Raw genomic sequence first — 12,082 nt, 5'->3', positions numbered from 1 at the left:
TTAAGGAGAGATGAACCACAAGTCCCTCTCAGAATCCTCTCCATCTAGATTCCTATAGTAAGTTAGTAACTATAGTAATTATATCATTATCAATTTTTTCTGTCATGTCTCCCATCTATGTTATATAGATGATAAATGGGGGAAAATCAACTAATGTAAGAAAGGACAAGTTGATCGCATCATGTCTCCAACCACAAGTGACCAAACTTAGCAAGAAAAAAACTACAAGAGGCAATTTTAAAAGGTAGGTCCACAGGCTAGTGATGGATTTCACACTTATTGCATGTTTGGATCAACTTTTTTCCTCATAATCAATTATGACACTCACAAGCTACTCAGATATGCTTCGTCATATAATTGATTCTAATCTTAGAATCAATTCTGGAAGGATTTCCAAACATGCCCTTAATACAATTCTATACCTATTTCCGGGCTAGGCCCATAACTCATACCATGTAACAACCATGCCATATCTAAAATACAAAGTGAAAACCTTCCAATCCCATTCTCAATCAAACAAAATTATAATCCAAATTACGCCAAAGTTATTAAGCTGACAATCGAAAAATGTCTTTAGTTGAAAGTTGAAACATTGTATCCACTATTCTAAGCCACAATATAGGTTAACAGTTTGGCTTATCACATAAGCACCACCAACTAATGTGCCAATGCAATGTCCAAATCAGATAACTTAACCTGCAGGGAACTCCAACTCATTTGTTTTCAACACCTTTTCAATTGGCTCCCCAAAATTTCAAATCCACAAACACACACACTCAGAATATATATTCCTTCTCAACCATCTGTGCCCTGCATCTCTCAGTTGCAACTAGCTAGTCTCACTAAGCAACTACTAGTACCTTTCATTCAAGTCAAGTTCACCAGATACCTTGGTGAGGACTTCATGGCTTCAACAGAGTCTGACCCTGAGCACAAATCATCTTCAACTCCACCACCTCCTCCGGCCGGCGGTGTGGACTACTTTAAATTCGACGTGATCCTCAGATTCCTGTTATTGGCCGCATCAGTAGTGGCGCTTGCAGTGATTACCTCCAGTGACCAAACAGAGCTAGTGCTATTCCAAGGAAGGCCTGTGCTACAGCCAGCCAAGTTCAAATACTCACCAGCTTTTATGTAAGTTGAGAATCATTCAAATTCTCTGCAATTTTACTCACCAGCTTTTATGTAAGTTGAGAATCATTCAAATTCTCTGCAAATTTTACTTTGTTTATTGCAAAATTCTCTTCTTTTCAAAATCAAGTTCAAAAGCTTCTTAGATATATGCTTGTCTATATTTATTTATTTGCAAAATGATATCAATCAAATATCTCGATAATAGAAGAATCAATGATAAAAAACCTCTAAATGAATTTGAAGCATACCAACTTTTTAAAATCAGAAAATTCCTTAATTCCTTGAAGAGTTTTTCCCCTTAATTTTTTTTTCAGTTGAGTAGCTAGGGGTGTGGAAGCATTGAAATTTTCGCTTCTTCTTCCAGCTACATGGAAATAAGTTTAGAAATCAGCCTCTTGTCTTGGTTACTCTAAAGATCAGGGATGTAATAATATGTTGGCCTTTCTTGAGCATGCAAGTTTAGTAGCAAAATTGAATAGCTGCAGATTCTATTAACAGATTTACGAGTGAAAAGGTATAAGTCAATAACCGTTGTGCTTATGGCAATTTGTGTGTGTGTTTCTTTCCTCTGTTCCTGATGTCATGCTCCTCAAGTCTTTTCTTTTTAAATTTAAAAGGTCAAAAGTCTGAAATACATTTATGATTTATTATAAAGCCTCATTTTTGTTTACATCTTTTTTTCCCTGTCAAACAAGTCTTCTATGTTAAGATTTTTAATTTGACACATAATATGGTATGCATGCAGATATTTTGTGGTTGCATTCTCTGTTTCTGGCCTTTATGCCCTTATTTCTGCTCTTGCATCTATCTCTGTCATCCAGAAGCCAGAATTCAAATTGAAGTTCCTCCTCCACTTTATCTTCTGGGATGCGGTAACTAATCAATTAACCTTTTATTCCACCATGCTATTCATCTTCTATTCTCAAATCTCTTGATTTTTTATATATATCAAAGTATCATAAGGTAAATTGTTCACTATGGCTTTGTGCAGCTGATACTGGGGATAACAGCCTCAGCAACAGGAGCAGCTGGGAGTGTCGCATATATCGGTTTAAAGGGAAACAGCCATGTGGGTTGGAGTAAAGTTTGCAATGTTTATGATAAGTTCTGTAGGCATCTCGGTGGTTCAATAGCAGTGGCATTGTTTGGCAGCATTGTGACTGTGTTGCTCGTATGTCTTTCAGCTTACACCATTCACAGTCGCGTCCCCAAGTAAATTGAAGGAGTATGGACAATTCAGTGTGTCAAGTTGATATTCTTAGATTGATGTGAATAACTTCATGAGTTGTGTTTTTTTTAGTGTTGATTATTTGTAAATGATGGCCTCCATGGCTCGCCAGTTATAATTTGCATTATGGTCATTTTGAAAATGGTGCCTCAAAAATAAAAATTAGAAAGTTTATAATTAAGTAATCAAGAACAAGTTACTCAATTTAGGGTTTGTATTGTGATTGTGGAAATCCTACTTTTCCTACTGATGAACACACAGAAATGCTACTGGTTTATTGAAGAAAACAGAGACTCAATCCTCAAGTACCGAGGTTGAATTCTCAGGAATTACACAGAAGAATCAAGAACACTAACAAGAACCCTAGCCTCTGGAATTCGAGATCCAGAATCTCCCAAATCCTAACCAACTGAATAACTGCTTGTAACTTCCCCCTTTCCCTTATTTATACTACTCAGTAGTTCTAACAGAATCACAACTATTAACAGAATTAGCCAGCTGTACTCTAACAGAAACAACTAACCATGCCAGCTGTTTATTAACAGATCAACTAACAATAACAGTCACACTAAGTTGTGACTTTCCTCTTGTTTCTTCTCTCATACACCTTCTTAATTGAAGGTCTATGCTCATCAATACCCCCCCCCCTAAAAGTTTCACCTTGTCCTCAAGGGGAAAATCAGGAAAAGCTTCATGGAGCTGGGCAGCAGATTCCCAACTGTTCTCACAAGCAGGTAAAGAGTGCCACTGAATTAGCACCTCAATCTGGCCCATTGTGGTTTCCCTAACAGCCATCACTGATTCAGGTTCCACCAAGAGCTCATGATCTTCATTTTCTTGGCCAAAGACCTCCTTCTATAAGGTTGTAACTTGAGAAAAACCTCATCACCAATTTGATAATCCACATCCCTCCTCTTCTTATTTGCATATGTCCTCATCATGTCCTGAGATTTTAAAAGATTAGCTCTCAGATCTGATAGCAATTCATCCCTCCCCACCTGCAAATCATTTACTGCAGCTATCTTGGAAGGAATTGTAGTCCCTTGAAGAAGCACAGGTGGTTCCCTACCATAAAGAGCTTGAAAAGGAGACATTTTGGCAGATCGGTTGTAATTGCTGTTGAACCAAAACTCTGCCCAAGGAAGACAAGTAACCCATTTCCTTGGCCTGGATCCAGTAAGGCATCTCAGATAAACTTCAAGGCATCTATTGACCACCTCAGTCTGGCCATCAGTTTGAGGATGGTAGGCTGAGCTAAACTTAAGTTGTGTGCCTGACACTCGGAACAGTTCCTTCCAAAAACTACTGAGAAATAAAGAGTCTCGATCTGAGACTATGGTTGTTGGGAACCCATGAAGTCTCACTACCTCATGAAGAAATAAAGCTGCCACTTCAGGAGCTGTAAAAGGGTGCCGTAAGGGAATAAAATGAGCATATTTTGTCAGCCTATCCACCACCACTAAGATTGTATCCTTGCCATTAGATTTAGGCAAACCACCAATAAAGTCCATGGACACATCTGTCCAAACCTGAGTAGGCACAGGTAATGGCTGAAGCAGCCCTGCAGGGGAGAGATTGTCAAATTTGTTTCTTTGACATGTGTCACATTCTGCCACAAAATCTCTTATGTCACTCTTCATCCCTTCCCAATACACCACTGCAGCCAACCTTCTATAGGTTCTAAAGAACCCTGAATGTCCTCCCAACAAAGAAGCATGAAACTCTTTGCAAAGAATTGGAATCCTAGAAGATTGCTTGGACAGAACCAACTTTCCTTTATAAAACAACCTGTGATCCTTCAAAGTATACCCTTTATGAGCCTCAGGATCCACAATCGGATCTTGTACAATGGCCTGTAGCTTGGGATCTTGCAACATCTCAGTTTGCCACTCCTCAAAGTCATTCACCTTAAGAACTGACAATGCACAATATGAGCTTCTCCTGGACATGGCATCAGCAGCTGAATTGTCCTTCCCAGGCTTATATTGTATCTCAAAGTCATAACCTGAGAGTTTGGAAATCCATTTGAACTGCCCCTCTCCCACAACCTGTTGCTCAGTAAGGAACTTCAAACTCTTTTGATCTGTTCTAATTATGAAATGCCTTCCTAAGAGATAATGCCGCCACCTTTGGACAGCTCTGACCACTGCCATTAACTCTCTTTCATAAACTGATTTAGCTTGACTTCTATCTGAGAGTGTAGCACTCCAGAAAGCCAGAGGCTTCCCTTCCTGAGTCAAAACTGCTCCTAGACCAGTACCTGAAGCATCTGTTTCCAGAACAAAGACCTTGGAAAAATCTGGAACAGCCAAAGTAGGTATCTCTGTCAAAGTGTGCTTAAGAGCTTCAAAAGCCTGTTGGGGACTAGGTCCCCACTGAAAACTATCTTTTTTCAGTAGCTGTGTCAAAGGCCTAGCTATCTTGCCATAATCCTTGACAAACCTTCTATAGTATCCAGTAAGACCTAGAAATCCCCTTAAGCTCTTCAAGTCTTTAGGGACTGGCCACAACCACATAGCTTCCAATTTCTTTGGATCAGCTGCCACAGTTCCAGCAGATAACACATGTCCTAGATATTCAATCTGGCCCCTTCCAAACACACTCTTCTTACCATTGATTTTAAGATCATGTTGGTCCATCAATTGCAAAACTTGTGTCAAGTGAACAACATGTTCCTCCATGGTCAAACTGTAAATCAAAATATCATCAAAAAAAACTAGAGCACACTTTCTCAAAACTGGTCTCAGCACCTCATTCATCAGAGACTGAAAAGTGGAAGGAGCATTGGTGAGGCCAAAGGGCATCACCAAAAACTCATAGTGGCCCTCATGGGTCCTGAATGCTGTCTTTTCCACATCCTCTGCCTTCATCATAATTTGATGATATCCTGATTTCAGATCAATTTTGGAAAACACTCTAGCTGGACCAATCTCATCTAAGAGTTCATCAATGACTGGAATAGGAAATTTATTAGGGACTGTGATTTTGTTCAAAGCCCTATAGTCTACACAAAATCTCCAGCTACCATCTTTCTTCCTAACCAAAATCACTGGACTTGAATATGGACTAATACTAGGTCTAATGATTCCAGCATTGAGCATTTCAGCCACTAACTTTTCTATTTCATTTTTTTGGTAATGGGGATACCTGTAAGGCCGAATGTTGGGAATGGATGCACCTTCTTTCAGATGAATGGCATGGTCATGTCTTCTCTGAGGGGGCAATTCAGTAGGTGCTGCAAACAGTGCTGGAAAATCTGACAAAACTGCCTTCAACAACTCTGGAGTTTCCTCTGCTTTAGCCACCTCTTTTTCTAACATTTGATATTGAAGCACATATCCCTCTCCCTGCTGTTGAATGGCTTTAACCAATGCATTCATGGAAGCTCTCTTCTTCAGCAATTCAGGCTCCCCTTTGAGGACTACCTTTTTATTTCCCAGTTTGAACTTCAAGGTCAGCTCTTCAAAATTGGCTTTGATGTCCCCCAATCCTGCTAGCCATTCTAGACCAAGCACAACATCCACTCCTCTTAATCCAAACAAAAAGAAATCTTGAGTTACCACAAATCCTTGAATCTGCACACTGAGATTCTTACACACCCCCTTGCTTTTCACTACATGTCCATCCCCTACTTCTACTGTGTAAGCTGGAGTTTCTGTAATCTGTAACTCCATTTCTCTTGCCAAGGACTGAGAAATGAAATTATGTGTTGCTCCACAATCTACCAGCACCACTATGGCAGTTCCTTTCAATTTTCCCCAAACCTTGAGAGATTTCCTTGAAGAAATTCCCTGTATACTGTTTAGTGACAAGTGCTTTAACTCCATAGCTTCCTCAATTTCTTCAGTGAGAGGCTCTAGTGTCTCAATCTCTTCTTCCTCACCATCATCCCTCAGCAACATTACCCTGAATTGCTTATTCTTACAGATATGGTTTGGTCCAAACTTTTCATCACATCTGAAACACTCCCCCTTTCTCAACTTTTCCTTCATCTCTTCCCCAGTGAGTTTTCTGTAAACTCCTCCCCTGGCTGGCTTACCTCCTACTCTCTCATTAACACTACCACTAGATGATTGCACTGTGCCCTGAGTTACACTACCACTACCACTTTTCTGTCCAGTATCAATTTGCACAGATTTCTGAAAAGTTGTGGATCTAAAAGGTGGTTTGAAAGAGGAATTATACCTGCTAGTACTGCCAATTCCAGCCTTGCTCACAGCCAGGTTCTTCTGTTCCACCATCAAGGCTTTCTTGACCATGATTGTTAGGGATTTGGGCTCATAGAGCTTGATTTCTGCTGCAATTTCCTCCTTGAGTCCATTAACAAAAATATCCATGTAATGCTCTTCATCAATTCCCTTGAGCATTCCTGCAAATCTCTCAAATTGTCCTACAAACTCTTCAACACTACCTTCTTGCTTCAAGGCCAGCAAAGCCGCAAATGGACTAGAATTCGAGGTGAGTTGAAATCGTTCCAGCATGGCTTCCTTGAACTTGGTCCAAGTAGTCACCTGGTTGCAGGTTTCCCACCATTGGTACCAGCTCAATGCCTTTCCATCCAAGGCCACCATAATCGCTTGTACCTTCTCTTCCTCAGTCGCTCCCTTCAGTCGGAAGTAGCGTTCCAATTTCTGAATCCAACTGTACGCATCTTCTTCACCCTGGAAAACTGGAATGTCAAGCTTCCTCCAACGCTCTGTTTGTGCATTTGCAGTGCGCTGAAGATTCTCTCGCGCATCAGCTTCGTCTCTTACGCTTCCCGGTTGTCCTCCGTTCACGGTGCGCTCCTCCTCCATTCGTCGGCGTTCTTGCTCGCCGTCGCTGTCGCCGTGCTCGCCGGCTCGCCGGCGCGTCATCGTCTCGACAATCGCTTCCAGATTGCGAAACCTCTGCTCCACGCGTTCATGCTCGATCGCACGCTCTCTCCGTTCTTCGTCGCGAATCCTCCTGTCTTCTTCGCGATTCCTGCGTTCTTCCTCGCGATCGCGATTCAGAACCTCAATGAATCTCTCAATCGCTTCCACTCTGGCTTCCATTCTGCTCGCTACCATAGACAAATCGATACCACAGCTCCTGGATGGAGCTCTGATACCAATTGATGAACACACAGAAATGCTACTGGTTTATTGAAGAAAACAGAGACTCAATCCTCAAGTACTGAGGTTGAATTCTCAGGAATTACACAGAAGAATCAAGAACACTAACAAGAACCCTAGCCTCTGGAATTCGAGATCCAGAATCTCCCAAATCCTAACCAACTGAATAACTGCCTGTAACTTCCCCCTTTCCCTTATTTATACTACTCAGTAGTTCTAACAGAATCACAACTATTAACAGAATTAGCCAGCTGTACTCTAACAGAAACAACTAACCATGCCAGCTGTTTATTAACAGATCAACTAACAATAACAGTCACACTAAGTTGTGACTTTCCTCTTGTTTCTTCTCTCATACACCTTCTTAATTGAAGGTCTATGCTCATCACCTACCCTCAACTTACTATACCTGTTTTAAGAGCGTATAGTTCGAACAGTACAATATAAATCTGCCAACATGACTAAGGCCTTCATGGACACTGAAGAAGGTAACTTAGGAAATGCCTTCTTTTCATTTTATGAGGCATAAACATGTAGCAAAGAAATAATCAAGTTGGTGAAATTTGATTGAACCAGATAGTTTCCAAACTCACCATACAAGGAAGAGTAAAATACACTCACCCCCCTCAAGATTTGCAAGAATGACACTCCACCCCATTCTTTTTAAAAATCTACACTCCACCCCATTTTTTATAAAGGCAAATTTTAGTGACGAAAACAAATTCCTCACTACTAAAAACTAATTACTAATTAGTAAAAATTTAAATAAATTTAATGCATATACACTATCATACATTAATTTATGAAAATAATTTTACTGAATTAAATTTAAAAAAACCATTCACTCTGTCTGTTAAGTCCACGTCCCATCTATCTCCAAATCATATTTCTCACCACAAACGGCCACCACCAAGCCTTTACTCCCTTTAACACGGCTCCACTGTCCCACAATGTGAAACCCCATGGCACCTCCATGCCTCAAAGTTTTGTTGCAACCTGAACCCCAGAACGTGAATCGCACATCCCTAAAGCCACTTGTTCAACTACTTCTTGTGAATTTCACCCCTTGAAGTTGTGAGTGAACGCTCTGTTGGTCTTAGATATTGTTGGATTTTGTTAAAAACGATGCTCCACCGCCTCGTTGGGCTCTAATAACCTCAGATCCACTTCATATTTTCATAATTTTGTTTCTCTATTTTCTTCACCCATTTGTGTTGCTTTTTTGGCCTACAACCCAATTTTGAAAATTGGAGGTATAAAGAGATTATTTTGATTAAAATTGAATTATTACCAAATATGAAAACACAAGCATGTTTCACTATGTTCGAGATATGGTTTGTAAATCGGGCAGGTGTGCTATTGCATAATTTGCATTATGAATTTACGGAGGAAAAACGCGATTGAGAGAATGAGGAGGATTGTGATGTTTTCATTTTTAAATTTATTGGATTATATTGATTTTTTTTTGAAATTATTGATTAACAATTTAAATAATAACTAATTATTAATGAAAAATATTTTTCGTCACTAAATTTGCCTCTATATAAAATGGGGTGGGATGTAGATTTTAGATAAGAATGGGGTGGAGTGTAATTCTAACAAACCTTAAGGGGGGTGAGTGTACTTTACTCTACAAGGAATAGAAGTAATTAGTCATTTAGTTACTGAAATATGGAAATCACTGTTTTTATTCCTGGAAGATAAAAATGTAATTGATGTTTGAAAAGGATATTTCAAGGACTAAAGATTATCTTTTTATCATTAAGGGACAAAACTGGTAATTTTCATTTTTCAGAGACTAAAGTGACCGACTTAATATATATTTCACGAACCAAAATGACAATTTATTCAAGGAAGAACATCAATGTAATAAATAACAGGACAATAAGAACATTTAAATAAAGCATATTGATATAGGAATTCATCACATTAATGATTAATCTCTTGTGCAGCTGACTTTCATCAGTTAAGTTCTTTAAAAGATGGATTAGTTAGTCCATTCAAAATAGGTTCTCATTTTGAGTAATCGATTGATAATAGTAACTATGCATTACAAATTTACAAAAGCACTATATGTACACATTATATAAACACATCCAGTACTTCTCAGAACAGAAATGAACTTGATTCTTGAACATCAAACTTACTGCCAGTATGCAATATATTAACAGAGGAATTTAGTGCTAGGGCTATGCAATTGAAGAATGAACCTTCAGTAATGCATTTCCAAAGACTTGAATTTCTTTCAACAATGCTTGAACTTGTAAATGCTACATTACAATGACTCTGGTTGAATACATGAATTTACATCAAAAAAACTGGTTGCTCTATTGGATCTATTATCAGGTTCATACTTAATTAACCACAACCATTTCAAAACATTATTTGCTCACCTAGCTCCTGACCAGCCATCCCCTCCCTGAGCACCCTTGCAAAAAAGTCTTCCAATGTATCATTTCCATAGCTAGGTGTCTTCTCCGCACTATACTCTCCAGTCTCGGGGTCCAAAATCAACATGCTTTCCACAGCATAGTACCTTCCAATTTTCCCGAACTCAGCAGCATCTTCCAGTGAAGGAAACACCTTCACAAGGTTGTCAAGCACCCCAATGGCAAAATCCATTATCCCAATTGGAACTTTCAAGAAATTAGGCTTCTTCCCCACAAGCTTAAACAACATTTCCCCTTGTTCCAATGGAGTCAATGCCTTCCCTGGCCCTCCAATTGGTAAAACCTTATTAATTTTGTCCTCACTCAGCACACAATCCACAATAAAAGAAGCCAAATCTGGCTCACTTATGGGTTTACAAGCACAAAGCCTCCCATCTCCAAACATCACATAAGGCTTCCCATCCTTCACCAACTCAACCTGACCACCTAAACTCTTGAAAAATGCAGTTGGTCTCACTATGCTATAACTGAACCCCTCATCCTCTTCAGCTTCCTTCATCAGCTCCTCCTCGAACTTCAGCTTTGCGCGCTGAAACTCGAGAAGGGGCTTCTGCACACAAATTGCTGAAAGCAACACAAAATGAGAAGCACCACGCTTCCTACCAGCAACAAGACTATTCTTTGTTGCCTCATAATCAATCTTCCATGAGTCCTTCACCCCTCCATTCCTACTAGCAAGGCATGACACAACCACATCAAAGGAAACACCTAAACTATTCAAAGACTCTTCCAAATTATCCAAATTGGTCACATCTGAGAAACACACATTGGCCCCTCTTAACTGAGACAATGTTGCATCCTTGTCATTGCTACCCTTAGTACCACTCTTCTCCCTAGCAACTGCTATAACATTAAATCCTCTTTTAACCAACTCTGTCACCACAAATTTTCCTATATACCCAGTTGAACCCACCACCAAGACATTAACATCTTTTGGATTCTTGTTTCTGTATGAAGATGGGGTGGTGTTAACAGCTTGAGATGGTGTGAGAGAGGCAGAAAGTTTCAATGTTTCTCTGCTAAACTTAATGGGTTTGTGAGGAGTTGAGCTTACCTTGAGTAGCTTGATGAAGTGAGAAGACTCTGAAGAGAAAGTGAAGGAAAGGCTTTGATGCTTGGGTGAGTGGAGTGTGATCAAATTGGAAGGATAACAAAGGGACATTTTCCTAAGTGCTTCTGAAGAAGTTAAGGAAAGGAGACAGTGAGATGGAGAAGCAGAACAAGAGTGCAAGTGAAGAAGATTATGTGAAGGAAAATCTAGGACAGTGGAAATACAAGGTTGTTAATCTGGTAGTAATCAGCTTAGAGAGAGAGAGAGAAGAATCCAAATGGATGAACATGATGAGATGACGTGGAGTTGCATCCATCCACTATCTGGGTTCACTATTCATTGCTATCCTTGAGGCTGAGAAATGCAGATTGGGGGAGAACAAAGCCCGAGATAATGGCCCATGATAACAACTATGGAATTGAGAAATAAAAAAAATGTGGGGTTGGACTCCTTCACTATCGAGAGGGGCAGAACATCTATGAGCGACAAAACTTTTCTTATAATGTAGTATTAACGCAACTGCATTCGTAAGATTCGAACTCGAAACATCTACTTAAGCTAAATCGAGTGTTGACTATTGTGATGTGTGTTTTTCTTTGCATAAATGGCAAGGTCAAACCAAACAAACACTATTAATTTAGGGAAAATGATGTATTTTCTGAAACTTTTCAACCGAAATTCTCTGAATTTTGGTTAGAATGTTAATTAATGTGAATTAAAGAAAGTTTAGTATCTACGTGCCAAACTTTTGATGGAGTTGGAGGAGGATGTTTGGCCGTATCTTTTTGTCTCAGTTATTCTAATAAAAATTGAGTTTCTCTTGCAGATTTTGGGAAAGCCTAGTTTCTAAACACCATAAACCAACTCAAGTTAAGCAGTGCGTTCAGATTTGTTTTTTAGGGTTTAGGTTTTAATTTTTATCCGTGTTAGTTGTTACAATGGAAAGTTTCCAAAATGGATTCTTACATTTGCATCACGAAGTATATGTAGTTCTAAAATTTTTCATCAGCCAAGCTTCAAGCAAAAGCCAAAGAAGGAGGGAAAGGAATCATTCAGTTAGTTTGATAATGATTCAAACCATATAACGGTGCCAAGTTTCTTGATAACAAAGATGAATCCTTCA

General features: G+C 39.4%; 2 protein-coding genes across 2 annotated transcripts; one reads left to right on the top strand and one right to left on the bottom strand.

Annotated features, from left to right (window-relative positions):
- The first annotated feature begins 646 nt into the window (after positions 1-646).
- Positions 647-2,543, top strand: LOC130723585 (CASP-like protein 1D2). The gene is made up of 3 exons (XM_057574691.1): positions 647-1,134; positions 1,880-2,006; positions 2,126-2,543. Exons 1-3 carry the CDS (start codon positions 674-676, stop codon positions 2,348-2,350), a joined length of 813 nt encoding a protein of 270 aa, XP_057430674.1. The 5' UTR covers positions 647-673; the 3' UTR covers positions 2,351-2,543.
- A 7,018-nt stretch (positions 2,544-9,561) lies between these two features.
- On the bottom strand, positions 9,562-11,294 carry LOC130725982 (divinyl chlorophyllide a 8-vinyl-reductase, chloroplastic). The gene has a single exon (XM_057577178.1). It carries the CDS (start codon positions 11,068-11,070, stop codon positions 9,832-9,834), a length of 1,239 nt encoding a protein of 412 aa, XP_057433161.1. The 5' UTR covers positions 11,071-11,294; the 3' UTR covers positions 9,562-9,831.
- Between the last annotated feature and the right edge of the window lie 788 nt (positions 11,295-12,082).

Source organism: Lotus japonicus, chromosome 6 (genome assembly GCF_012489685.1).
Source record: "Lotus japonicus ecotype B-129 chromosome 6, LjGifu_v1.2".
NCBI classification, from domain to species: Eukaryota; Viridiplantae; Streptophyta; class Magnoliopsida; order Fabales; family Fabaceae; genus Lotus; species Lotus japonicus.
The sequence above is the reverse complement of the archived record's forward strand: the minus strand, read 5'-3'. Positions and strand labels throughout refer to the sequence as shown.

Bases quoted from the DNA above. Each gene is read 5' to 3' on its own strand.
- LOC130723585 (XM_057574691.1), top strand. From the start codon at position 674: ATGTCCAAATCAGATAACTTAACCTGCAGGGAACTCCAACTCATTTGT. The intron at 1,135-1,879 runs GTAAGTTGAGAA...GTATGCATGCAG, and splicing joins AAATACTCACCAGCTTTTAT to ATATTTTGTGGTTGCATTCT. The intron at 2,007-2,125 runs GTAACTAATCAA...GGCTTTGTGCAG, and splicing joins ACTTTATCTTCTGGGATGCG to CTGATACTGGGGATAACAGC.
- LOC130725982 (XM_057577178.1), bottom strand. From the start codon at position 11,070: ATGTCCCTTTGTTATCCTTCCAATTTGATCACACTCCACTCACCCAAG.